We start from the raw sequence: 27702 nt of genomic DNA on the forward strand, positions 1-27702 counted from the left end.
TAGCAGATAACCAGGAAGATTTGGAAACATTGTTTAATTGTTGTGGAGACGAAGGACACGCTCTAGGGTTCGCTTTTAGCTAAACTAAGTCAGGTGTGGTAATTTTAAACAATAGAACCGAGCAGGTGCTTACAATACAAGGCCACGAAATACTCAGAGTGGCCGAATACAAATACCTCGGGATGTGGCTAAACGAAAGGCAGATATACACGAAAAAGCATGAACAGTCTCTTAGGGCAAAAGGGCAAAGATACACCGGGATGATGAAACATAGGGGATTATGGGGGTACAAGAAATATGAAGTAGTGAGCGGTATTTGGAAAGGAATTATGGTGCCGGGACTTACTTTTCGGCAATGCGGTCCTGTGCTGAAGGGCAGAAGTTTAGTCGAGTTTAGAAGAAAATCAGAGAGCGGTTGGGTGATTACCACTAGGTGCCCACGGCAAAACCACAAACGAGGCAGTACAAGGGGATATGGGCTGGGCATCATTCGAAGCACGAGAAGCTCAGAGTAAAATACTATATGAAGAACGCCTGAGGGAATTGAACGATAACAGGTGGGAAGCTAATGTATATAGATACTTATACAGAAAGAGTGTTTACTCACAGTGGCGGAAAAGAACTAGGAAACTAACCAATAAGTATGCCGGACAAGATGACGGAGAAAGAAAGAGCATTAAACGACAGGTTAAAAACGCGGAAGTTAAAAACTGGAGTAATTAAATGGAAAAGAAGCATAGTGTAGAACTATATCAACACTAGAAAAGGCAGATCAGGAAAGAATTTTTCTATGATAACCAAAGAGGCAGTGCCCTATTCTTTGAAGCTAGGTCACGGTGTCATAGAACGCGCCGTTACAAAAAAAAATTTAAAGATGACACGTGCTGTGTGCGGTAGACCTGTAGAAACAATTGAACACCTCATACGCAAATATGATGGTGTCCATCCGGATATTGATGCAGGCAAAGTCACTCTTCCCGAGGACTTAGGGTTTAACGATAACAATGGTCATGTGATACAAACCTGCGGTGGAATTTAGCAAAATATCATTGCAAGATTGGTGGCTGAAAAGCATACAGGTGACGTAATTTTAGAAGTGTAGGAAACCGCAGTAAATGAAAATGGCGAATTTTAATGAGAATTTACAACAGAGTTGAACAAATATACAGGGAAAAAAGCTGAGCATGGTGGACATTGCCAGCACCCCGCTTCAAAGGGGGCGCTCCCATCCATCCATCCATCCATCCATCCATCCATCCATCCATCCATCCATCCATCCATCCATCCATCCATCCATCCATCCATCCATCCATCCATCCATCCATCCATCCGTCCGTCCGTCCATCCATCCATCCATCCATCCATCCATCCATCCATCCATCCATCCATCCATCCATCCATCCATCCATCCATCCATCCGTCCGTCCGTCCATCCGTCCATCCGTCCATCCGTCCATCCGTCCATCCGTCCGTCCGTCCGTCCGTCCGTCCGTCCATCCGTCCGTCCGTCTATCCGTCCATCCGTCCATCCGTCCATCCGTCCGTCCATCCGTCCATCCGTCCATCCGTCCGTCCATCCGTCCATCCGTCCGTCCATCCGTCCATCCGTCCGTCCATCCGTCCATCCGTCCATCCGTCCGTCCGTCCGTCCGTCCGTCCGTCCATACTAGTCGCGTTTTTTTTAGATTTCAGAAGAGATAGCGTCGGCGTGAGGTACAGTTTAAATGTTAGCACCACAAGCACTCGCAGCAGCAGTGTCGCTCACACAGCGGCCTCCCAGCGCTCCTCAGCCGACCTCATGTCAGCTGAAGTTTCTCAACTCTCACCCGCTCAAGCTGCGGGGTGTGTCGCAAGAAATATGACGCTCCAAACGCTGAGTCAACAAAGAAAATAAGAAATATTCGTAGCAAACGGCATGCCACGCCCGCGGAACGATTTGTGATTTTGAAGATACGAAGCGGAAGAAAGTAGAATTTTATATCGATCACAGGAACAGTCAAATTGAGACTCTCTCAGGAGGATGTTGAGTTATGAATATATTCATTAGAAAACCTTTCTAAGGACTTTTTTTTCATCAGCCAGTTGTTAAATTTTCTCTCACCCCACGATGCGTTGCATTAGGCAAGCATGACACCACTCAAAAATACGATACTTCTATCATCCATTAAAAAACGGCGCACAGGAAAACACGGAAAACACTGGGAGAACGGACAGGACGCGTGCGAAAGGAATACGTTTCGCTAAATGAATATTCAACGTACTTAAAACACATGACCGCTGGCAGATCACCAGACGATCTTTTTGGACCCCTTCTTTCCTTTTTTTCCTTTCTTTCAGTTTAAGGACAAGTCCACATTTATCACTCATCTGTTCCGCAGAAATATCACTTTGCTATTTACAGATAGTAATTGTAATGACATTCAAACATTTAGCGAAGAAACATTTTCAGTGGTATTAGTCAGGACGAACAGGAATTTTTTATCAGTAATGTGTAGTGAAACAAAAGCGTCGCTTTTCTCACCGAAGAACAGAACTGTTACTGTGCAAGGAATTACTCCAGGTAGAGAGAGGGTAAAAATAGTTGACTCATTGGTATCTTTGGGAGCACACTTCTCAAGGAGTTTAACTTTTGGTCATCATGTGAGTAAAATCCAAAGCAAACAGAACAAATTTCTTGAAAAACTGCTGAGATATGGTCTGTGTAAGTGCTATTACAGGTGGTTTGCTAGCTACCTAGACACTAGACAAAGCTGCGTAAGCTACGATGGACAGACGTCTCGCCTCTTTATTCTGATACCTGGGGTTCCCCAGGGGTCCAACCTGAGGCCTCTCTCTTCACCAATTACCTTTACAAAGTTGTTGCTCATTGTCAGATATTCCAATATGGTAAAGACTTGACAGTATTGCAAATTACCCGCTTCCCTGACCACTGCACCTGAATCCAAGAGGATGTGAGCTCTGTGCATAGGTGGCGTTTGTCAAAAAGGACCCTGCATACATGGGTTACCGTGTATGCAGGGTCCTACACTGTACTGAATCCCATGTTACCCTGTACCGGAGCGTTGTCCTGCCGAGACTTACTTCCGTTGTATAGAATTAAATCAGCTGGACCTCTCCTCAAAAACTAAGCAATGTGCTGGAAAGGTTTGTGAGAAATGCCATGGCGCGTTCGGTCTGCTTCTCTGCTCCCCGAGACAGTTACGACGCTCCCAGCACGCTCTGGGACTAATCGTCTCGGAAACTAGAAATCAGTCGCGGGACCTTCGATTACTCTTCAACTGTGTATCATTTGCGCTTTGTTTTTATGGCTTTTAACTTCTATGAGGCTATGAGGGACGAAGCAAATTTAACCAGCTAGCGTCCTTTAACGAGCACTGACATCGCACAAGTTCATGGGCTACTAGCATTCCATCTCCATCGAAATTCGACCGCCGCGGCCGGGATCGAACCCGCGTCTTTGGGTCAGCAGTCGAGCACCATAACCACTGAGCCACCGTCGCGGCGCTCTTCAAGCGTGTACACTCGCCGTCAAAAGTAAATGGAAGGCGACGTTGTCAAAAAAATTTAATTTCTTGAAATCTAAAGCATAATGGTCTATGCTTGTTGGAGCACAGTGCAATTCGCAAAATTACAATTAGGCTGCACATATGTATTCAACGATGCATGAATTGTGGGGCCAATGATTAAATTTTTTCGTGAATATTGCCTGTACATGGACCCACTGAATGCATTCAACTAACATCTACCAATCTTTGAGGGCCTCCGCGCCAAGTGCAAGAAAGTCGTGTGTTTGACGCGTCACCGCTCAAAACAAGTCCCATTGTACACATGATGTGCACGTATAACGCCATGGCACCATGTGGACCTGATATAATTCACCAGGATTTGGGGTCTTTCACGAGAAACCTGCTTTTCTCAGTGGGACGCTAACACCCTTCACCGTTGTTTCTATCGTTCGTTGCCACTGGCACCGCCGTCATCACTTCAATTGCTCATTTGTAACTTTTTTCTTCTTTCCATTGTTGTTTCACTGCTCTGAGTGTGCCATGCAAAAGCACCGAAGTTTGGGCCAGTTGGTATCGATCCTTCTTGAAAACGTAGCAGCACGAAAAAATGGGGAGAAAATAGACACAAGTACGACAGGACGTATGCTTCACGTATGCAGGACGTATGCAGTGGAAAGTAGCATACGTCCTGCCGTACTTGTGTCTATTTTGTCCCCGTTTTTTCGTGCTGCTACGTTTTCAAGTGTGAGTCTACCATTGTGAAAGGTTTACGTGCACTGGCGGACACATCACAATAAATAAATAGGTTTACTAAACGAAGCAGCTTTTCACTAGGATAACGCATAAAATTATTATTACCGATGTATGGTTCATTAATTTTATCCCTGTTGATATACGCGCATTAGGTGTGCGGTACTTTGACTACGAAAAATTTGTACAAGCTATTGTTGCCAAAATTGCCATTAGAATGATTGCGAATGTTTTTTTTTTCAGAAAACCGGAATACTGAAGTTTTCCAATGACACTGGATACTAATTCAATTAAATTGCGTTTTATTCACTAGACATTTCTGTGTGGTTTCCAGTATAAAAGTTGGTAGCGGAGCTCGACTAGGACCAAGAAACAAAATACAAGGCATATCGTACAGCATTTGGCAACTAAATAGAAACCATCAGTGACTAGGAAACATAATAAATGACGAAGTACGCTACACCGAAAAAAAATCCAGTGATAAAGTACGGTTAAAAAAAAAAACACCCTGTATATTTATATATCTCACATTTCGGACATACAACCTGTCCTTTTTTCAGAAACTTAGGTCATGAATAGAGCGCAGGCTCTCTCCGAAATGTCGATTAAATATATGTTCAGCTTTTTCACTGCATTATAAATAATTTCTAATGTCTTCTTGCTGAATTTATCATTGAGTGTGTATATATATATATATATATATATATATATATATATATATATATATATATATATATATATATATATATATATTTCAGCTTGACTGCTGAAAAGTATCTAGTGAAGTATACGCTTCGTTAAAGGAAACATTTTTACTTGAATGCCCAGTCTGCAAGCAGATGCAAACCACGTGCACTGAAAAAAGTATCCATTCAAGTTTTAAAGTTATTATCCCGGAAGATGTAAATTTCGATTCCAGCAACGTTGTTTACATCGAGTGTGGCGACTTCCGAATGCAATACATAGGACAAACAGGCAATTGCTTCCGATTCAGGGCTTATATCCGCCGCTCACATGCTCAATTCCTCCCCAACCCTCCACTTTCGAAACACCTCCTGAAGAAATTTCACGACTTTCATAAACATCAATTAATGATATCAGAGTTGCTTCAAAAACACTCGTGAGCGTGAGCCAGTGTCATATTTTTAATTTTAACACAGTGAAAAGAGGCATTAACGAAAGGCGGGGCTTGCTGATCTTCTTGAGAAGAACAGGCCACATAGCACCATTTCTTTTTACCATTTCGCCTTCCTGGCTCTATAAGCTTTTTACATTAGCAACATTTTTCCGGATACCTCCCTTCCACCCCGTTTTTTTTTGCTCTCATTATGCGGCCTCAGTGGCTGAACCAGCTGCCCGTGCAGTATTGCCGAATGAAAAGGAAATAAAAACACTACTATAGGCTTTTTTTCTTCCTCTATTGTTGGGCGAAGATTATTTTCCTTCCTGCCCTCGCGACACGATCCCGCATTCTTCCACGAAAGTAGCTGCACGGCCATCCACGCTGTCACCCATCTCAGCTCGATACGCCTGTCAAAAAGCAAGCAGGCGGTGCTTGGGAGAATCCTCCGAAATCTTGATGGTGGAAAAGTGTACATATTTGTACAGTGTTAGTTGAGATGAGCTGTCTTTTCAAAATCATTGATTGGCTGTGCTGTCCTTTCCCAATTGTTGAATAGTGACGTTTTTATTTCCCCAGTGAGTTATTGGATGGATGTTTGTGGAGTAACCTGATGGGTTACTGTCCTCCCCAAGGGTGGGGACATAGGGTTTAAAAACAGCTCTTACCGAGGGACCGAGGGCTGGTTTCGTCACATAAGACTATGAGTCACTCAAATGTAAATACGTTTTCTCCTTGGTTGTATCTTTTTTGTTTTATTAATAGTTAATAAAAAGTTAACCTCTCCAGAAGTTTCCTCTAGCAACGTGATTGAGCAATATCGAATCTGCAAGACGTCATGCATCCTTCAATCATCATTATCAACGCAATTTTCCTCCACCAGATTGAGAGGGAAAGTGAACTGTGATGAAATGTTGGACCGATTTCCGACGGTGGATATGAGGTGGCAATGAAATTGGCCGCACACTTTTTGATTAGTTGGACGTAGAATTTAAACTTAATTTTTATGTGCTCGGGAAAGCGATATAAAATAGAATGTCTCTGAGTATTGTCACCATTTGGCTCAAGCAAAAAACTACAAAAGAAAACCAATACAAGCGAATGAAAGCTAATGAGAATCAAGCTAGGGTGACAGTTTTTCTTTGACCTAAAATTATCGTGCAAGCGAGTGCTGCTGTTCAAACTGCCAATACCGAGAAGGCAGCGAAGAAAAAAACATCCGACGGACGCCACAGCCAAAAATATGACCAATAGAGAACAGAAAAACAGGCAGTGGCTTAGCTCTGGTTAAGCCTGGATATACAAGCGAAAAGCTTCAGTTATGCTTGGTTTGACGGCCATCCACACACTGCCTGTACGAAGGCGGAGGAGGGGACGGAAATCGGCGCGGTTAAAACTTCCTTCAGGAATGAGGAGAGGAAGGTTGCCGGCTGCGACGCGGGCAACACGCGGCTGCAACAACAGGTCAAACGGTGGGCGAGGAGGCGAAGCGCACAGTTGTAGCGACAGAGAGGAGGCGACGCAAATGCGTAGCAGTGCGCGGCTGCGCCGAAAGGTCAGGCGGCAAAGGCTGCGGCGAGGAGCGACCGCCTACGCGCCGCGTGATGTCACTCGGTTTCGCGCATGCGCATAACTCACCAGTTCTACTCGCGCAAAGCTCGGCTCTGACCCGCGTAGTGAAGATTCTCGCTTCAAAACTGAGGGCGGCGGGCGGAAGGGGAGCCAGGATCTTTTCAGAATCAATTCGAAGGGTGCGGCCATGTTAGACACTGGACTGTGCTCGCAGAACAGGAAACTGTTGAAAATTAAGCTCCCCCATGGTCTCCCCGGAGTTAAAAAAAAAATATTTTTTTTTCTGTGGTCACGAAAAGGCTCTGTCAGTGTCATGTAAGCGCAACTAGGTCGCCGGCAATTTGAGCGGCTAGGAGCTGCCCTGGAAAGTCAACAACTGCATACAAGCTTCTGCTCTTGGCCGATTGAAATCGAAATAAGCTTGTGAAATGGGATTTTGTTTATCTTTTGTGTTTTTACTACACTAAGTAGATTAACTTCATGAGGCATCCTTCATGAGGTATCAGCATGAGGTATCCTTTGAACCGGATACTGCGGTTTCCTCTAAGAACTTCTGGATAGCGCTTTTTCTCAGTGAAGTCCTATCGTTTAAGAAGGGCGTGAGCTGCAAAATGGCTCCCAAATTAGCAGCATACGCATTCCTCCGCGAATGATGTTGAGAATAATCTGGTGCAATGCAAGCATCCCCATTACCACGCGGATGCGCACGTGGTCTCCACACGCACTGGCCTCAAAAACACCGCACTTGTTTGTAAAACCTCCTTCAGACAGGGATGAAGTGCAATGCAGAAAACGTGTGGCTCTGCAGACATGTCCACAGATTGGTCACACATAGTAAGCTTAGCAGGTTTTGTAAATGTATTGATAATGGCAACTGCCCCTAGCATCATTATTAAGAGGGGAAATCCTCTACTTGCGGCCCACTCCAGCCATTTCCCTAGCCCTGGGGAAATTACTCGATCGTTTGAATTGCACGGTTCATTTTCCATGCCGCGAAAAGTATTCGTAGTCGCCACTTGACTCCAGTGTGTTCATGGAGAGTCACGGAACGTCATTGTCAAGGAAGACCAAAATATTGGTAGTTAGACACCATCCAAGACTATTGTAAAGGGAAACTTATTATTGTTGCGTAGAAAACGTCATAGGCGTGGGCACAAGGAAAAGGGGGTGTGACCCCTTCACCACCCAACAATCGTCTAAGCACCCTTGTCGCCAAGTCTGTCCCATACATTTACTCTGTCGGACCTGTTCCGTCACTGTTTAAAGTGCAGTGCTATGGGCAAGTAGGTTTTTTAACGGCCGAAGACCCATAATGTTGCGTTCGAAGAACCGTTTACGTGCCGGGTGATTTTGAGGCAATCTTTTCAGGTTCTTTGTTGCAGTGACAGTAACCAAAAATTCAGGGGGCACTTTGACTGTCTAAAGTGCGTAGAGGCGAAAGCGTTTTCCGAACCACTTTCGCTGCTTCTGTGGCACTGGTGGCGTCACATATAATTGAGTACTAATTACTGAGTGATGACAAATCATTAATTAACGGTTAATTACTTATTAATGCCTGAATAGTAATTAACTGCTAATTAATTACGCTTAAGCTTCGCCTTTAGGAGTGGAACGCGACAGCGTGTTGTAGCGCTGCCAGGGAGTCCACGGAACGCCACCACCCGTTCGGCGCGACGCCTTGCCCTTTGAACGCAACGCTTTTTGAGGAAAGGAAATGGCGCAGTAATTCTCTGTCATCTCGGTGGACACCTGAACCGCACCGTAGAGGAAGGGAGAAAGTGGGAGTGAAAGAAGACAAAGAGGGCCCGTTATGAAGCAAATGAAAATTGTATTTGAGGAAAGGAAATTACGCAGTAACTGTCTCGCATATCTCGGTGAACACCCGTCAAAATTCAGGGGGGGCACTTTTTTGACCTAAAGTGTGGTCACTGATGTGTGGTTAAGATTTCAAGCTTCGCCTCTAAGAGTGGAACGCGACAGCGTCTTGCAACGCAGCCAGGGAGTCCATAGAACGCCATCGCCCATTCGGTTCTACGCCTCGCTCGTCGGTAAATTGGTTTTTGAGGAAAGGAAATGTATCTGTCTCTCATATCTCGGTGGACACCTAAACATCGCCGGAAGGCAAGGGAGGAGGATGGGAGTGAGCGAAGACACCGTATTCACTAGACGCGCCTTTGTTCATTCCACACCATCGAGCTGGCATGGCGGAGTGGATAGCAGGCTCGTCTCGCACTCTGAAGACATGGGTTCGATTCCCGAGCTCGACCGATTTCCTTCTCGGTTTTATTTATTTATATGGCCTGACTAGAAAAGTTAATTAGGATAATTGGGTAATTAAGCAATTAACTAATCTAAGTCCCACTTACTTGGAGCTATACACGATCCCTTATGTTGGTTGCATGGTTACTAGCCAAAGTACAATTGGCCCCGTTTGAAATTCGCGCACTGTGACGTCACGGCGGTTTCGAACAATTGAAAAGCGTGACATTTCTGTCGACAACTGCTGCTTACAACGATGAGACATTAAAGGCTTTCGCCTTAAAAAACAAACTGTCATATTTTCGGGAGCCAAGGAGAATGGAAATTACTCCGGAAGCGCGATGTTACAATGATGCTTCAGCGACGCAGTGAGTGCCTTCCTCTGCCGATACTCACGTGGTGAACAAGGGAGGAAAAGCCTTAGGGTGCCTGCGAACGTTTCAACAAGAGGACTGTCTTCGTTTGAGTGAAGACACGACCTCATGTGAAAACGCTGGGAAGCACCCTGAATCGTTCACCTCCCTTGTTCACATTTTCAGTGTCAAAAAGCAAGTCGCTTATCATCTCCATGCCATATATTCCTCTGCCGATGTTACAGATTAAAATGAAATCTACTGTTGAATGATATTGATACGTGGCGGCTAGAAATAGCAGTAGAAAGAGCAGAGGTAACCTCCTACGCAAGGAACCGATGACTTGGAGTAGACTCTCAGCACACAAGCGCGCACCTCAGCGTCGTCTTCGTTACAAACCATTTCGTCGTCCTCCCAGCCTCCGTAGCATGACGCCCCCTCGCGGCAAAACACTGTCCCGGTGCGGACTACACAGGCCAGCTAGACGAAGAGTTGTAAGGTTTGAGGCGGGACACATGGACGATGTCGGTGCGGGGTGCAGCGGCCGGAGATGGCGGATGTAGCGGGGTGATCTCGTACGTCACCGCGGTCACCGGACGTACGACCCGATAAGGGCCTGTATATCGGGGGAGCAGTTTTTCACAAAGGCCCACACGGCGGGAAGGGACCCAGAGTAACACAAGTGACGCAGAAGAGTAGGTGACTTCACGACGGCGACAGTCATGACGTCGTTTCTGATTGACTTGGGAGGCCGACAGCCGCTGGCGGGCGACAAGACGGGCAGCGTCGACGCGAGCGATGGCGTCCCGAGCGTAAGTACTCGTGTAGGCGGTGGCGGGCAGTACACTGTCGAAGGGCAGCAAAGGATCGTGGCCAAAGAGAAGGTAAAAAGGGGAGTAACCGGCTGTATCGTGACGCGTAGAATTGTAGGCGAATGTAACAAATGGGAGGCTAACATCCCAGTCGCGGTGATGGTCGGAGACGTACATGGAAATCATGTTGGTGAGGGTACGGTTCAGACGTTCAGTGAGGCCGTTCGTCTGCGGATGGTAGGCCGTGGCGAATTGATGACGGACGGAGCAGGAGCAGAGGAGTTCGGCGACCACTTTGGAAAGAAAGCAGCGGCCGCGATCGGTGAGCAGGTGACGGGGAGCACCGTGGTGGAGTATGAAGTCGTGCAGGAGAAAGTCAGCGACATCAGTTGCGCAGCTGGTTGGGATCGCTCGAGTAATAGCGTAGCGCGTGGAGTAGTCCGTCGCGACCGCGATTCATTTGTTTCCCATAGCAGACACCGGAAAAGGGCCGAGCAGGTCGAGGCCGACACGGGAAAACGGGTCTACGGGGATGGTAATCGGCTGAAGGTGTCCGGGAGGGAGAACCGAGGGCGTATTCCGCCGCTGGCACAGCTCGCAAGCGGCCACATAACGGCGGACAGAACGGTATAGACCGGGCCAAAAGAAGCGGTGGCGCACGCTGTCGTAGGTGCGGGAGACTCCAAGATGACCGGCCGTGGGAACGTCATGAAGCTGCTCAAGAACGCTGCTGCGCAGGTGTTGAGGGACCACGAGCAAGAGGTCAGCGTCGTCAGGCCGCATATTGCGCCGGTATAGGACGTTCTCATGGAGCACAAACGGGGCGAGGGACGCATCACAGCGGTTGGCAGTGAGGCGGTCGATGAGGGAGCGTAGCGAAGAATCCAAGCGCTGTTCTTGCGCAATGTTGCGGAAGGCCGAGATTCATAAGACGCAGGCGTCAGCCTCGCATTCGTTGGAGGAAGGCGCACCGACAGGGTAACGGGACAAGCAATCCGCGTCCTGGTGCAAGCGGCCGGACTTGTGGACGACACAAAATGTGTACTCTTGAAGGCGAAGAGCCAAGCGCCCCAGCCGGCCAGTAGGGTCTTTGAGCGAGGAAAGCCAGCATAAGGCGTGGTGATCCGTGATAACAGAGAAAGGGTGCCCAAACAAGTAAGGGCGGAATTTTGCAATAGCCCAAACCAGGGCGAGGCATTCCCGCTCGGTGATAGAATAGTTTCACTCTGACACAGAAAGGAGACGGCTGGCGTACGCAATAACGCGAAGCTTGTTGCGTTGCCGCTGGGCAAGTAGGGCACCAATGCCATGGCCGCTCGCATCGGTCCGAAGTTCCGTAGGGGCTGCAGGATCAAAGTGCGCCAACACAGGTGGAGCAGTGAGGGCACTGATAAGGGCTTTGAAGGCGTCAGCTTGGGGGGGGGGGGGGGGTCCCCAAGAGAACGGGATGTCCTTCTTGAGGAGCGTGGTAAGAGGTCGGGATATTTCCGCAAAGTTCTGGATGAACCGGCGGAAATAGGAACATGGGCCGAGAAAGCTGCGCACATCACCGGAGGAGAGCGGAGTAGGAAATGAACGCACGGCACGGACTTTGTCGGGGTCGGGTTGGATCCTAGCAGAATCGACCAAGTGGCCAAGGACCTTGAGCTGACGGCGGCCGAAGGTACATTTCTTCGATTTCAGCTGAAGACCAGCGCGGCAAAAGACGGCAAGGATGGCTGAAAGGCGATGCAGGTGGCTTTGGAATGTGGACGAAAAAACAATCACGTCATCTAAGTAGCAGAGGCATGACGTCCACTTAAAACCGCGCAGGAGGGAGTCCATCATGCGCTCGAAGGTTGCAGGGGCATTGCACAGGCCGAAAGGCATGACTTTAAATTGGTACAGGCCGTCCGGGGTGACAAAGGCGGTTTTCTCCCGATCCCTTTCATCGACAGTGATCTGCCAGTACCCTGAGCGAAGATCGATGGAGGAAAAGTAACTGGCGCCGTGCAAGCAGTCGAGAGCATAGCAATATCTTGTAGATTTTGCAATTCCGTCGCATGGAAATACAGGTTTTATAATCATTCGTGATCTTTGCGGTCCGTTTTGGCCGTATGGTCCTCGGTGAGAGCAGGTTGGGGATGGGGTGGGGGGGGGGGGGGCACTGCGCTGAAACTTCGCTCACTTTCATGGAGAACCCTGCGCACGCCTATGGACACCGTTAAAAAACTTGTCTAAGCATCTTAGCCGACGCTGAACAGGCACTCATCGTCTCAGCAGCCAGTGCAGGAGCACACGTGCGTAGCATTCGGTGCATGGAATATGCGTGATGAGTGACCATTTTCGTCGAGCATCGAAACTGTGAAATTTGGCCAAATAGCCCGACAGAGCCTGGGCGGCTCACCACCACATCTTTTCGACTCAGGCTATGCTAGGGGATCCACGAGGGCAGTCGGCCGCGGCAGTAAATCTCTCCTCCCCTCCGTTGTCAGCAAACAAAGGAAAGAGTGAGTGCACGTGAATGAGAGTGAGTGGTCATGAGTGTGAGTGAGCGGTTGTCAGTACGAATGGTCATAAGTGCGAGTGGGAGTGAGTGGTTGTGAGAGTCAGTGGAGAGTGCGAGAGTGAGTGAGTGGTTGTTAGTGTGAGTGGTTATGCGTGTGAGTATGAGTGAGTTGTGAGGGTGAGTGGACATGAGGGTGAGTGAATGAGTGGAGGTGAGTGCGAGTGGCTGTGAGTGTGAGTGTTTTTGAGCCCCCTCTCATGGTGCCGAGGTATGCTTCCCAATATTTTTTCAACGCTGCATTCTGGCTTGTGCAACTGCAATATGTGCTCAGGAAGGAATGCTAAAGCATAACTTGATGGTCAGCTGTTACTGTGCAGAACAAAGCTGTGCAGTGATGCCCGTCTAAGCCCCTGTGCAGGCAAACAGTGCTATTTCTAGTTTGGCGTTAATAATGGCCGGAAAAACATGACAAAATATATCACTGTTGCTGCATTGCCACTGTTCTGTGAAATGTAGAACTGCTTTAATAACAACTGCTTTTACCTGCTCCAAGTAGTTGAAAACATAATAATTTCTCAAGTGCATTAGCATTTGTGTTTGACAGCAGTGTTTTGATAAATTGTGAACGTTTAATGCATGCACAATTCCGATATACACCTTATATATTGATTAGGTGAAAGCATGACTTTTGCACTAACAGTCAGGAGCCAAGGAGAAGGATGTTAGCGTATTACAGTGACTGTGCAAAATGCTTGGGAAAGGCTGCAAGTGCATTATTTTTTTTCTCTGTCAGCAATGGAAAAACACTGCAATGTGCTATTTTGCATAACTGACTGAAGTTTTAGTATTTAATCTTAAGTATTTAAAAAATGTGATTATCACGATTTTAATTAAGGACGGTTGTTAGCAGCCTGTATTGTGGCCTTACCCAATTGAGAATTCGCAGTAAGAACCGCGTCGTTGCTCTGAAATCGTTGGGGCTGCGTAACTTTCAGAGCAGGCAGCATTCTGTTATTTTGGGGAGAAATGACAGGCCGTTGTGAGAACGTGTCGTCGAACTAGGAGGAGTACTCGATTACGATGTGTCGCGTTTTTCATTCTCTTGGGTAGAAATGGTCCAAACACGTATTGTTTCCCACGACATCGCTTCAGACGATCGGATTCGCCTTCGATGTTGCGAAGTTCTGTCGCGAATTGGTTCGCGGCCGTCAGGGTCGGCTGAACCGAGATCCGGGCGATCAGATTCGACCACGATTTTACCTTCGACGAAAATCCGGCTGGAAAAGAAACGTTGACGCAACGGATTAGTCTCGAATACGCCACAATAAATACGGGTATTTCTACCGGAAGTTAGCTGCGGGTTTCTCTAGCAACGCATGCCTGCACCGCCCCACGCGATTAGATGGGAGGCACTGCCGGGCGCGCCAGTCGGAACGCTCGAACCATCCGGCTCGTCCGGAAGCAGCAAAGTGATCGCATAACGCCTTTACGCCTGGGCGGAGGCTGAAAACGTGTGGTCCGCGTGCTGGCGGAATCCGCCCAAAAAAACGATCGCACGACGGCCTTAGCATCTCCACCCCCTGCACTCCCCCTCCCCCACCCCCCTCCCCCGCACCTTTCGCAAGGACACCAGCTACTGCCCCCACTCGCCCCTGAAGAAGGAGCCGAGCTGCTTCGAAACGTTGCGTTTTAGACTAAAGTTTTTGGTAGCAGACGTGTCAGAGTTTACTATAAGTCATCAAACCCAGCCAGAGAGGCAAATCTGTAAACATGTTTAGTTTTCGCAGGTGTTGCCATGTGTACGGCGCCGAGTTCAAAGCCTACGTGCTATTGTACCACGGCCTTCGCTTTGTTGTGCTTCGTCCGTCAGCGAAGGACAGAGGGTAGTCATGGCTAAGTACGTGGCCGTCGTTTTTGTGAGTGACAAAGCAAAGGAAGCGCATGAAGAGGTAAATTAGCCCGTATGGTTTGCATTTGGCGCCGTACAAAAACCAATGTGATCTTACACTCTAAACACGAATAACACTATATGGGGGTAAAACAGGAATGAGCTGTCCTCAAGCGCACTCCCTTTTTGGGACAGGACACGCTGCCCAGGTCTCGGAGTAGGTTTCCATCCCTTAAAGTACGGAATAATTATGGTTGGGAACAGAAACACATTCCCTCTTCAAAAAAAGCGAAGTTCTATAAGTTACGCAGATTTTAACCGAGGTTTCAAGCTCCTTTATTTGCCAACCTGAAGACCTCCAGTGCCACTTTTAAAAGAGTTCTTCCACTGATAACTGCATCCATTTACTACAATTTCCACTGGAAATATGCCTCCGTTTCCATGAGTGAACCTTCCGTATATTTAGTGATCAAAATCTGCCCCCGGATTCGGGCAGCATACCCTGCCCTTAAAGCGTGTGTGAGCTATAGAGGACAGATTACTCTCTTTCTACTCCCACACTGGCTTCTTCGTGCTTAGATTGCAGTGGACGTTGCGTCTGCAGTGAACTTCTTGCACACCTCATGCACTAAATTTCAACTTTGTGCGAAAAAAAGAAAAACGTTAGAGCTCACTCCGGCACCCCCTTTGGAGAAATGCATAAGCATCACGTCACACTTTATGACTTCACAGCAAGACGTCGACATACCACTTGCACACTTCTGACGTCGACTGAGACTCGTGACCGGAATTTGAGACCCTCAAACCGGAAGTCAATCATTTATCGATCACTTATGGATCACATTTCGATATCTGATCGATATCTGATCGATACCTAAATTATTTGTCTTAAAGGAGCCTAGAAATGCTATCTTAGTTGACTATTTTGCCTGTTGACCGCATACAGTAAGTTAGAATTGTGCTATTAGCGTCGCTAATACCGCGTATATTCCGTTTTTTAATATTTTATTTTCTCCCAAAAACAAATCCATGGCTCTGATGGTGTCCCCACACAGTGGCGGGTTTCAGCAGCGGATATGGCATCACTTGGAGCGTGCTTCATGATTGTACAAACAGTAAATATACTGCAAATTGTGTGAATAAATAGAGAAACATTTTGTCGCCTGTCTGCGTTTTATATTAGATGAACAAAAACAACTTGTTTATCTTAGATAAAAGCCCTGCAAAGGAAGTAAAATAAAGATACACCAGCAGGGGCTCTGGCATATGGAAATGACGCTGCCAGTCTCAGCAAGAACGAGTTGCAGAGAGCAGGTAACCGTGGAGTGCAAACTTCCGCGACGTGCTCTGGCAGGCTGTTTTGATTGGTTGCGCCAGGTGCCGTCATCGGGAGAGCGAAATAGGAGTGGGAAGCCCCGCCAAAGTCGAGTTGAGGGCAGCGTCTTGTTTGCGTGTATTTTGAAATTTCTTCATTGAATAACACCCGTTCATCTGCATCGATTCAATCAATCAAAGGCTCTTTATTTGGTGATCCAAGGAAACTTTGTACAAACTATTTGGACCGATAGCCTACATGGCTAGTATCCGGTCCGATTCAAAACAGCATATTGCGGCAACCTCAGCAAGGTTACAGCCAGGGCGCAATTCTTTTCAAGTCAGCATCTGTGTGACAAAGAATCCACCTGAAGTATAGCCGGTATCCCCCAAGCAGTGTTTCACAGCCCCTTTAATCAAGTTCCATCAGCTGCCCATCTTAGTTTTCAAACTTCGCGCCATGCTTCGTTTCAAATTGGGCGCCACGCGTTGGCTCCGCCCACACTCCTGGTCACGTGGTGCCACACTTGAGGAGTTTTCAAATTTGGCGCCACTTTCGCTCCGGCCCCGCCCACCTTTCGAAATATTTCGCTCTAGTTAATTAACTAATTAACTCCCCTCAACCCCCCGATTTCCCGTGCTAGATTTCTTGATGCTCTATCCGATGGTACCATTCTTGTTCGCATAAACCCATTCGTTCGGACGTAATTCTGCGGACAAGCTCCAGCGAACGTAGCCATTCAATGCTTACGCATAAAGGCACCAGATTTCCTCGCGCTGTATTGTTTTAGAGAGCCAACTTTTCCTCTTTTAAAAATTTAACTTATATGACATCGTTTTCTCCGCAGCTACGAACTCACCGTTGACCTTAGCAACAACGCTGTGCTAACTGAAAGGTCAGTTCATTACTAAGTTTGGATCAGTAGGTAATTATCTAGCGCAATTCTCATAATCAGCGACACAAACCGCGACTGACAGTTTGCTCTCTAATAGAGTTTCTTTTCCGAACGGCCAACATTTAGATATTTGTTAACATGTTCACTGCAACACTCGGCACGTCATTTTTGGCACTTTTAGAGCGCAGCTCTTTGGCGTCCGTTCCTGGGTTTCGCGTCGTCGTCGGCGTCGGCCTTGTAACCAGCTCCGCCCCCAATGTCACGGTTTGCAATTGGTCGAAATGCTCGTGACGTCACAGTGCGCGAATTTCAAATGGGGCCAATTGTACTTTGGCTAGTAACCATGCAACCAATCAAAGGGACCGTATAGTGATGCTGCAACTAAGTTGGACTGAGTTTAGTTAATTGCTTAATTAATCAATTAGCCTAATTAATATAGAGGAGAATGAAGAGGTCAGAAGAAAAGAAAAGAAAGACGCGCGCCGCAGCGACAACAGCGTCCGCGGAAGGAGACGCTGCTGAAAAGAACAGATAAGTACGAAGCCGCGTTCCCTCCACCACCACGCACTTCCCCACTCAGTAAGACGTTGCTCGTTTCATATACGTTGTGTCGAACATCATAGACAGTTCCAACAATTGCCAGGTTAATGACAGAACACGATGGATAGAAATACAATATAAATATGAAATAGCCTAATTAACCTTTCTAGTTAGACCGCATAACTCAATAAAACCGAGAACGAAATTGGTCGAGTTGGGGAATCGAACCAGGGTCTCCGGAGTGCGATACGAGCACGCTAGCCACTCCGTAATGCCAGCTGAATGGTTTGGAATGAACAAAGGCGCGTCTAGCTAATACGGCGTCTTCGTTCACTCCCATCTTCCCCCTTTCCCTTACGGCGAGGTGCAGGTGTCCACCCAGATATGCGAGAGAGATACATTTCCTTTCCTCAAAAAATAAATTTACCGTCCAGCAAGGCGTACAGCCGAATTGGCGATGGCGTTCTGTGGACTCCCTGGCAGCGTTGCAAGACGCTGTCGCGTTCCACTCTTACAGGCGAAGCTTAACATGTTAACCACACATCAGTAACACACGCAGACAGCCAATGGACGCGTCATTCGCTGGCAGCACTTGATTCATCATTCACAACCACATTCTTAACGTACGCTCCCTTGCCGCACATGCCAAGGACGTACACCACGATCACATTCTGCGCCATTCCTCTGTACTTTGCTTTGCTGAAACCTGGATGGATCCCGAAGAGCCTCTCGAAATCATACATTTCCTATACTGCTGTGGTGCTCGCAGAGACCACAACAGTGCGGCTGGAGTCGCTATCTACTTGCGCACAGGTCTCTCTGCAATACCAGTCGAAATGTTTGGCACGTCACATGAAGTTGGCGAACTGTGCGCCGCAAAGTTGCCCAACGGCTTGCTGGTAGTAGCTGCCTACTTCGCCCCTACCGCACTCACGAAAGACGTCGTGCACTTCCTGCAACTCGCATTAACCGTCCATCGATCCACACCGATGTTAGTAGTGGGGGACTTTAATGTTGACATAAAGACAAACAGCAATTTCCTAACACTTATGCGGGAGAACATCCCGTTCCTCTCGCTCGTAACGCGTCCCACGGCTGTGACAACCTCGCGAGGCACTTGTATAGATCTCGTCTTTGAGAATCAAGCATTGATGTACCAAGTCGAACATATATCAGTCTATTTCTCCGACCAAAAAGCTTCCTTCATGACTGTCAAGAACTGTTAGTGGAGTCTTTGTTAAAGGAATACGTGTGAAAAATAAAAAAAAAAAATTCTGCGATAGCGCATACATGTGTTGCTCGATTTCTTTGCCTCAATCTATCGAAAAGGTGAAAGAGCTTATTTGCTGCGCTCAAATTTCGCATTAGGAAGTAACGTAATCGTCGGTATTTTTTTTTTGTAAGAATCTTAGTTTACGTGAACGCCACTTTAGAGCGTTAGTTTTGATTATTTCGAAATGGAGCTGCCGCGGTGGCTCAGTGGTTATGGCGCTCGGCTGCTGACCCGTAAGATGCGGGTTAGATCCCGGCCGCCGCGGTCGCATTTCGATGGAGGCAAAATGCTAGAGGCCCGTGTACTATGTGATGTCAGTGCACCTCAGAGCACCAGGTGAAAGAACCCTAGGCGGTCGAAATTTCCGGAGCCCTCCGGTACGGCGTCCCTCATAGCCTGAGTCGCTTTGCGAAGTTAAACTCCATAAAGCAAAAGGAAACCATTTCCGAATGATTCAAACCATGAATGTTTTGAGAAGGCACAACGTAAAGTAAAAAATATTTCACGAATTAATTTGCGAATATCTAATATTCAATTTTACACCCTCATATTAAGCAGGAATAATCAATTTGTTATCCGAGAGTCAAGAAAACTTCATCCGGTCTACATGTCTGGGTTAAGGTGTGTCCAATGTCCCCCTCAGCTCAGACAACAGCTGTTTATAGTGCACACGCAGTCCAGGCCCGTCTAGTCGCGCAGTAAAGATAAGCCGACATTCCAGAGGGACGGTTCAAGCACATTGCTCACTCTTTCCAAGCACTGGAACAGAGTAAAAGCTTCCTGTGAGCTTGGAATCCGGCCGAAACATCGCGATGCCTTTTAGGTGCACAAATAAACTAGTACGAATTCGACCCTTGTTATTGCTGGAACGTTAGTTTGTCGCACGCGGATGCTTGTATTGGCATCATAATGAGCGTAAAAGCTCTAATTTTAGAAGTTATGTGGAGTAAGGAAACGGTAAAGCGCTGTGAGTTATATTCTAGGAATTAGTGTTTTCGAGCAGTCATTTTCGTATCTGCATTAAAATGCCTTTTTTTTTCTCCAACCTTTGGAAACGAATTATTTTGCACCGCCCTCGGTCCTTCTCTCTTTTTTGTCATAACTTGTTTCTCTTCGGTCTGGTGTTTACACTGAGTCGTCTGGCCCTCGCCAGTGCGGCTAAATTGGTAAAATTTTCGAAAAAGGTTTTCGATTATAAGTTTTGGTTTCGATTTCATTTCAGTGGATTGTCTTCTGTGGATTTGGGCCTACAAAGGGCACCATTTTTAAACCTTGTTTTCAAGATCACTCTGAATATGTCGCCAGGAGTATTTTTAATTCCCTCCGAAAAAAAGAAGGTGATCGCGAGAGCGCAGACGCCACGCGCTACGTCTCGTACCTGGCGCACGAAGCAGCGGCAGCAGCAGCAGCAGGGGTGCGGCCAACGGACCGAGTCAGGGCAAGAGCACCAGAGGCGTGAGAGGCACTTCCTGCGAGACAGCACACTCGAGTTCGTGCAAGACAGCGACAGCCATGGCCGTGCCCACCGTCGGAACGACTGGAGCCTGCAACGTCGCGCCAGGCAACGAGGTGCCGAGCGCTGCACGCAGTGGAACCACGACCGCTTCCTCCGAGTCCGAGTTCGAGGCCTTCTCTGGTGGCCGGGGCATCACGATGTCGCAGGAGTATCTGCCCCCTCGTCGCAGCATCCTGGAGCTGATTCTTCTCCGATTGAAGTCTTGGCTGCCTGTGACCCGGAACGCAGTCTCGGGTGACGTCCCCGTCGCCAGCGCAGCGTCTTCAACCGCGGCGCCTGACCAGCCAGGGCGTCGAACGGGAGATGAGGTACGGAACAGGTCGTCGCTGCTGTCGATAAGTCTAGGTTAGGCAATTTCTGCTTGTGTTGACTACATTGCCTGTGCTCATACGGACGAGAGGCCAGCTCAAGACGCATTGCGTGCGCGCTGAAGGTAACCAGAGCGCTATGGACTACACTAGGTTAGAGAAAACTTCGCTTCATGCGCTGCCGATGCTGTACGCATGTAATGCAGGCCAGCCTCCATTTCTAACCGCAACGAACTCCCGGTTTGTGGGCAAAATGCGGCAGAATTGCGCCTGTCCCAAAATCTCTTACTTAACGTCATGTGCGATTAATTAGGACACCGTATCCAGAGCTGCGTAGAGTAAGTTTCACAGATTTCCGAGCGCAAAATTTTCTAGCGCGTTATTCAGATGTATGCTTGACATTTTTCCGGGCACTGCCAATTCCGTCGCGAAAGCATGCGAAGACAGTTTTCCCTCGAAGAATAGGATTTCTGAGCAAAAGTGGTAATAACCGATCGGTCGAAGCCAAAAGGTGGAAGCCCATTATCTGCTCAATGCGCCTTTTGTTCGCTCATGAAAGCAAATATCTGTTTCTCGCGTGAGAGTGAGTTGCAACTCTGTCTTACAGTGTGGGATAGGTCAGTGGGATGCACCCTTTTCCTTCGGCGACTATGAGAGGATTGCGTATCGTTAAAGCTGCTTTCCCCTCTCTCTCTCGCTCGCGCGCGCGCGCCCGCGCGCGCGCGCGTGTGTGTGTGTGTGTGTGTGTGTGTGTGTGTGTGTGTGTGTGTGTGTGTGTGTGTGTGTGTGTGTGTGTGTGTGTGTGTGTGTGTGTGTGTGTGCGTGCGTGCGTGCGTGCGTGCGCGCGCTTAAGCACATGGTGGTCTAAGATCGTTTCGTTTTTTAAAGATCCTCAGTCAGCATTCGCTTCAATACGGCACCCTATCGAGCCTAATTAGGTAATGGCATCTTGCGGCTCATGTGTTCACGTCGTCGACCGAATACACGATATAGAACTGCTTTCATGCTATACGCGGAAAAGAATGAAATCATTTCAGCAAAGGCTTCGCGCACAGTATACGTATGCCCTTTCTCAAAAGTCTGGAGCGCAAGGAGTTCTGTTTTGAGCCATGCTGTGTGGCTTGTTATGCATCGCCAGCGTTCTAAATCTTTTGAAGTTGCGGGAAACTCGTCTACTCATTTCTCTAAAAGTCCGCGGTTGCTAAAAGAACCCAGAAGACGGCTTAGAAGCAAACCCCTTCTGGGCTCTTCTTTTGACAAACGGTGTGCATCTACAGTGCTCGCGGTACTACTGGATCTATTCCACCAACTGCACGGAGTTTTTACTTGTAGTATTCGCAATCAGCGTCGTGAGCAGTCACGCCGAAATGTAGCACATCTGTAGTGCTACCAGTGGTGTATTCGTATGCCTGTTTGGCAAAATGCGGCCGCCGTAGGAAGAGGTGGCAGCACCACGCAGGTGGCAGCCGTTCCAGCCTAATGGTTACCAGCACTTACAGAAGGCAACGTTCGCATCGATGTCGTGCAGTAGTGCGAGTAAAGTTGTTGTGGATCTACAACGTTTTTTGGCCACCATTTGGCCGGTGATTTCTGATAGCAACCTTATCGCTGCTTTTTTTAAAAGTTAAAATCGACCCTGGCTGTGCATTACAATAGGTAAAATGCTCAAACACCCCTTACGCTGTTAAATAAGCTTTGAGGTTCGATCTTTCCCTAGCCTCTCCTTTTGATTTTGCGCATACAGTTTTGTTATAGGCTCAGAATTTCCCCCTGCGACACTATTTGACTGTCTCGCTTAATTGTGTGTGTTATTAATTCTAAGGCAGCTCTTGAAGTACTTATGAGTTTGCATCGTTATAATTAATATACTGTTTGGGACCTCATGGCAGTTGAGCCCGCAGTTGACGAATCGGCGCACCGATGCGCCTGTTCGGCCAGCCGTACTTCTCTACAAAGAGAAAATCGCTGCTGGGCCGAGAGTGTTTACAAAGTCGTTTGCTTTAACTTCTTAAAAGTCAGCTGTGTGAGGTGCTTTATCCGTAGTAATAGGCGTCGTTGACGGCATTGTATAACTTAAACGAAAACTCGCGCGCTCTCGCAGGCCAAAGATAAAAAAAAAATTCAGCGGGCACTTTGACTGTCTAAAGTACATAGAGGCGAAGCGTTTTCCGCACCACTTTGACTTCCTCTGTGGCACTGGTGACGTCACACATAAGTAATGACTAATTACTAAGTTATGACACATTACTAATTAATGACCAATTACTTATAAGGACTAAATACTGATTAGCTGCTAATTACCTCCGAATAAGCTTCATCTTTAGGAGTGGAACGCGAAAGCGTGTTGTACTGCTGCCAGGGAGTCCACCGAACGCCACCACTCGTTCGGCGCGATGTCTTGCCGTTTGAACGCAACGATTTTTGAGGAAAGGAAATGGGGCAGTTATTCTCTGTCATCTCGGTGGACACCTTAACCGCACCGTACACGAAGGGAGGAAGTGGGAGTGAAAGAAGAACGAGGGGCCGTAATGAAGAAAATGGAAATTGTATTCGAGGAAAGCAAATTACGCAGTAACTGTCTCACATATCTCGGTGGACACCCGTCAGAAGCGTGACACCTCTGCTGACAAGCTTCTGCTGACAGCCTTCTGTCGACAACGATGAGGCATTAAGGGCTTTCGCCTTAATATTCACCGGGAGGGGCCGAGAATAACGAACACGTGGTCTTGCCAGTGGGTGTTTTCGGTGGTGCAGCATTTCTTCTCACGTGCCAGGCAACTCAAGACTGTTAATGCGTGATCATTAGACGAGTCTGTGCAAGCGGAAATTGCGACCGCCGTCTCTGAGTAGCCTGGGGAAAGCAGGTGCCCACAACCAGGTGGGCAGGTGACAACGGTATGCCACCTCGGATATAGCGACCTTTCGGGTGTTAACGTCGTATATAAAGAACCCTAATGTGCTGACCTCGGATATAACGAACTTTGGTGCGTAAACCGCGAATATAACGAACGTTCCGCAGCTAGCGCATTCAAACCATCCACCCAGGATCGCCTAAGAGTTTTTATTCCTAGCTCCTCCGGCGTGCTTTGAACGGTTGACCGCGAATAAGTGACGGGTCACTTCACCCACGTAGGGATTACAAGACGGTGCGAGTTGGAGATTTCTGAACGAGGAAAGCATGCTCGCGACGCCGGGCAACGGATGACGTTTTAAGCCTTTGTTTGGTAGGAAACCATATCGACGAAAAGGCGGGAGCCGAAGTAACCACATCATCGGCACAGTGCAGTCGTGTAGTGTTTATGCTCGAAACGAAGTTGCCGACTATAGGGACGCCGTCGGAATGCCTCGGAGTGTGGAAATCTTGCGCTGTACACATAAGATTTCAGGTTTGGTTGAATGAGCTCTTTACTGTCCAGGACGGAGAATGCTTGTTCCTGGACTGCTTTTCGAATGTAACCAGCTTTTTTAGAACCCGGAAGAGTAGATACCAAAAACGTATAGCCTTTTGTCTCCCATTGAGTCCACCTTTAGCAAAACGCTCGGGGTGGAATTAAGAGGAGGGGACTGGGAGGGGTGACCGCTTCCCTTCCCCTTTTTCAAAGCGGGAAATTCTCGAAATGATAAAATCGCACTATGCGCCTTTTTCTGGTGAAGAATGTTTAAGAAATGCCTTGTGGAAATAAGATCATACCCTTCCCATTTGCCCCTTCGCCCCATTATTGTATTTGAAATTTTGCACAAACCGGCTAAATAAGGTAGCTATAGCCGGATAGAAATTCAGTCTGCATTGAAGCTCCGCCCACATTCAAGACCGGCGCACAGAATTCCTTCACGACAAAAAAAGTAGTCCGCTCTCAAAGTTTTTCTTGTTACCTAGACAGGAAGCTAAGCACAAAAAATTACCTACCTAGCTCTAGAATTCTGATGCCTGGCTTCTTTAATCAAGTCCAACATTAAAAACCTGATTTCATTTCCTGTTGAAATACAGCACGCCATCGTTCCATGGCCCACTTTCAACAGCTGCTGTTTTTTTTAAGTTGTATCCTACTATAAGGGGGGGGGGGGGGGGTGAAAATGATCATTTTAAAAACCAAATGGAATAAGAATAGTATTGCTAAAAACTGAACAGAATGTGAATCGAATTGCATTAGAACCTAATCGAATACGATTAGATCATTATTACAAATATTCGTTACTAGTGCGAATAATCGTAGAAAACGAATTAATCGTGCAAAACACCATAGTGATAACGGCGGATGCGGTACGGCTCTATAATTTGTGGAGTAGCCATGGCTGCCCATGAAGCAAAACTGATCTCCACTGAGGGGTAGACTGACCGAAGCCAGTATAATAACTGAGCGTTATGTTATACAAATAGGAAAATCATCTTTTGCTACTGATGACAGCGCCACAACTCAGTAGATGAGAGGAGCTAGAGCAACGTTTGAGCCATGACCTCCGAGATCGGGCGTCCAAGCCGGGTTTGCTAAACCTGTCTCAGCCCTGCTGCGTCAGCCAATCTTGGAGGCCATGTATGAGCATTATGAAACCGCGAATCAAATGGGCTATGTCGCGATAACCCTGCCTCCCGCGCAGAAAGATGGTGGAAGAGCGCTGAGAGGGGTAGGAGTGGGCCTTTCTTTTGAAACAGTCGACGGAGGACACTACGGCTTGCCTTATTTTATCTTCATGCTTATTTTACTTTCAGCCTGAGTCGCTTTTGGACGTTGAACCCCAGTAAACCAGTGTTCGAAAAATTGCGAATTAATTCGGCTCTTTTAATTAATCTTGAACATGCGCTAGTTGATTCATTCGACGAATCAATTAAGAGCATATTCGATTAGTTCCAAGCTCTGATCTCCTCTGGGAAGTAGCGGAAGGGATGTGAAATGGATGGGATGATTGATCATAAGAAAATGGGTCAGTAAAAATTTGCGCTTTTTGTTTTTCTCGAGCGCAGGGTCACGGCGCTCCTGAAGTGTTCGCCCGACAGCCAAATTGTCGTCTGAGCCTGTGGATTAAGATGGCCGTAGTAGCAACAACACTTCTCTTCGTCGTCACTCCACTCATCTATTTGATGGTTACGCAGTGGATTCGGATCCAGCACGGCGATTTTTCCCGCTCCACTGCCCCAAGGCTGCACACTGACCCCGCGGATCTGCCCCTTTTCCCTGGCTGCGGCAGTACTGCGTGCCAGAGGTACAAGGCTGACATAGAATATTCTATCAACTGGTCTAGAGACCCATGTGACAACTTCTACCGATTTGTGTGTGACGGCTGGAGGCAGAACAACCATATGGTCTCCATTCTCGATGTCGCCGAAGACGATATGTACACCCATGCATTGAATTCTGTTAACTGGGCTCTCCGGTTCGCCAGAAGGCAAGGCACCTCAACAAGATCAGCACGGAACGCCGAAGAAAAGGTTGCCGCTTTAGTCATGTCATGCATGAGGCATTCTAAAAGCGGTTTGGACGAACTGAAAATGTTCATGGCCGAACACCACCTCCCATGGCCGATGACATCCCGCAAAGACCTGCTGGACATTTTGTTTGACCTCTCCGGAAATTGGAACATCCACCTATGGTTCCAGGTGACCCTCGATCTTGCTCCTTATCAAGCCGGCACGGGAAACTGCTTACTGAAGATCGGAAGCAGCGACATATTTGGAGCCTGGGTAGCGTTAATGCGAACATTCGGCGGTAAGCGAAGGGGAACCGAGGCGTCTCTCCGCTACCAAAAGTACGTCAAGAACATGCTGGCTCTTTTCGGCGTTAGCGAGTTGCGAGCCTCCGAATTGGCCTCTACAATCCAGGAAATGGATATGCTTACTCTACAAGCGTTGGCACCCGCCATTGCAGACCCAGAGCAGAAAATTCTGCGCCTGTCGATCCAGAACATGAGTGATGCGGTGACTCCCGGCATCCCCACCGACCGCTGGGCTCTCCTTGTCGACGCGCACTTCCCTTGGGCTCGCCGCTATTCCGCCAACATTGAGGTACATGCGGAGAAACCCAGCCTGCTCAGGGCTGTTGGGTACCTTCTGCGGCTCAAGTTCGAGACGCGGGAAGCGCTGACCCTCAGCCTGGGGCTTCGCGTAGTCACTGAGCTGGGCTGGATGGCGCACCAGGATATCGCTGAGGCCACACTTCATCTCTTAGGTCTTCCTTGGTCGTCGCACACCCGCCGCTGCCTAGTGGAGGTTGAAAGCAGAACAGGCGCGGCCTGGTTCAGCCTTTTCCCCAAAGATCCAGGAGCCCACAGTCTGACTCAAGATATTCGAGACGTTCTCCTTGGTCTCGTGATGCGGCGCAGCGGTGCTGTGCTCCGCATGACCGTCAGGAACGAAACCTCCCAATCGGACGTCGAAAACTACCTTGCCAGCGTACTGCCAGAGCCCATCCCCGGCACTAGCTTTTTCAACAGCTGGGTGAAACTCGTGAAAGTTCAGTGGCGGCTGCAACAGCATGACCTGACCAACATCGTGAAGCCGAGGTCCGTGCTGAGCCACAAATGGAGCGTTCATGGCGCACTAACAGCCTCCGCAGAGTACTTCATGTTCCCTCTGTACCATCCGGACCTGCCGCTGGCTGTCAACTACGGCGGTGCAGGGAGGCTGCTTGCAGATGAAGTTCTCAGGGAACTTTTCTACGCGCCCTCTAAAGACCAGCAACAAGTGGCCCGTGACTACTTCCTCACTGAAGCCAACGAGACTGACGGTGACCTGCAGGAGTGGTCCCCTCATTACGTGGACACAAAAGCCCTACTAGCCGCCTTAAAGGCCTACAAGCTTGGCTTAATTCGATACTCCCCTGACGTGCATTCCACGAAATCGAGCCTCATGGAGGACAGGCTTTTTTTCGTGGCCTCCTGCTATTCCCTCTGCTCCAGCGGTAACCACATGAGCGAGTTCTATGGTGATGCGGAGCTACGTTGCAACGTCGCCGCCAGGGCTCTTGTGGAGTTCAGGAGAGCCTTCGAGTGTTACGGTCCTAAGGGTTAGCCCCTGACGCTGTCTTTTTTTTTCTCGGCGGGCAGCTTTTTGGTGTCTTGAACTAATGCACTCGTCGATTTTTTTTTTACTGTACGATTTGTACATGTATAGTT

The 27702-nt window shown here is 48.0% G+C and overlaps 1 protein-coding gene across 1 annotated transcript; it reads left to right on the forward strand.

The window, feature by feature from the left end:
• Window positions 1-20283: 20283 nt before the first annotated feature.
• LOC149356159 (endothelin-converting enzyme 2-like) lies at window positions 20284-27598 on the forward strand. The gene is made up of 2 exons (XM_089576264.1): window positions 20284-20595; window positions 25556-27598. Exons 1-2 carry the CDS (start codon window positions 20284-20286, stop codon window positions 27596-27598), a joined length of 2355 nt encoding a protein of 784 aa, XP_089432390.1.
• The last annotated feature ends 104 nt before the right edge of the window (window positions 27599-27702 follow it).

This window comes from Amblyomma mixtum, chromosome 3 (genome assembly GCF_055824585.1).
Source record: "Amblyomma mixtum isolate Tamu chromosome 3, ASM5582458v1, whole genome shotgun sequence".
In the NCBI taxonomy this organism is placed as follows: domain Eukaryota; kingdom Metazoa; phylum Arthropoda; class Arachnida; order Ixodida; family Ixodidae; genus Amblyomma; species Amblyomma mixtum.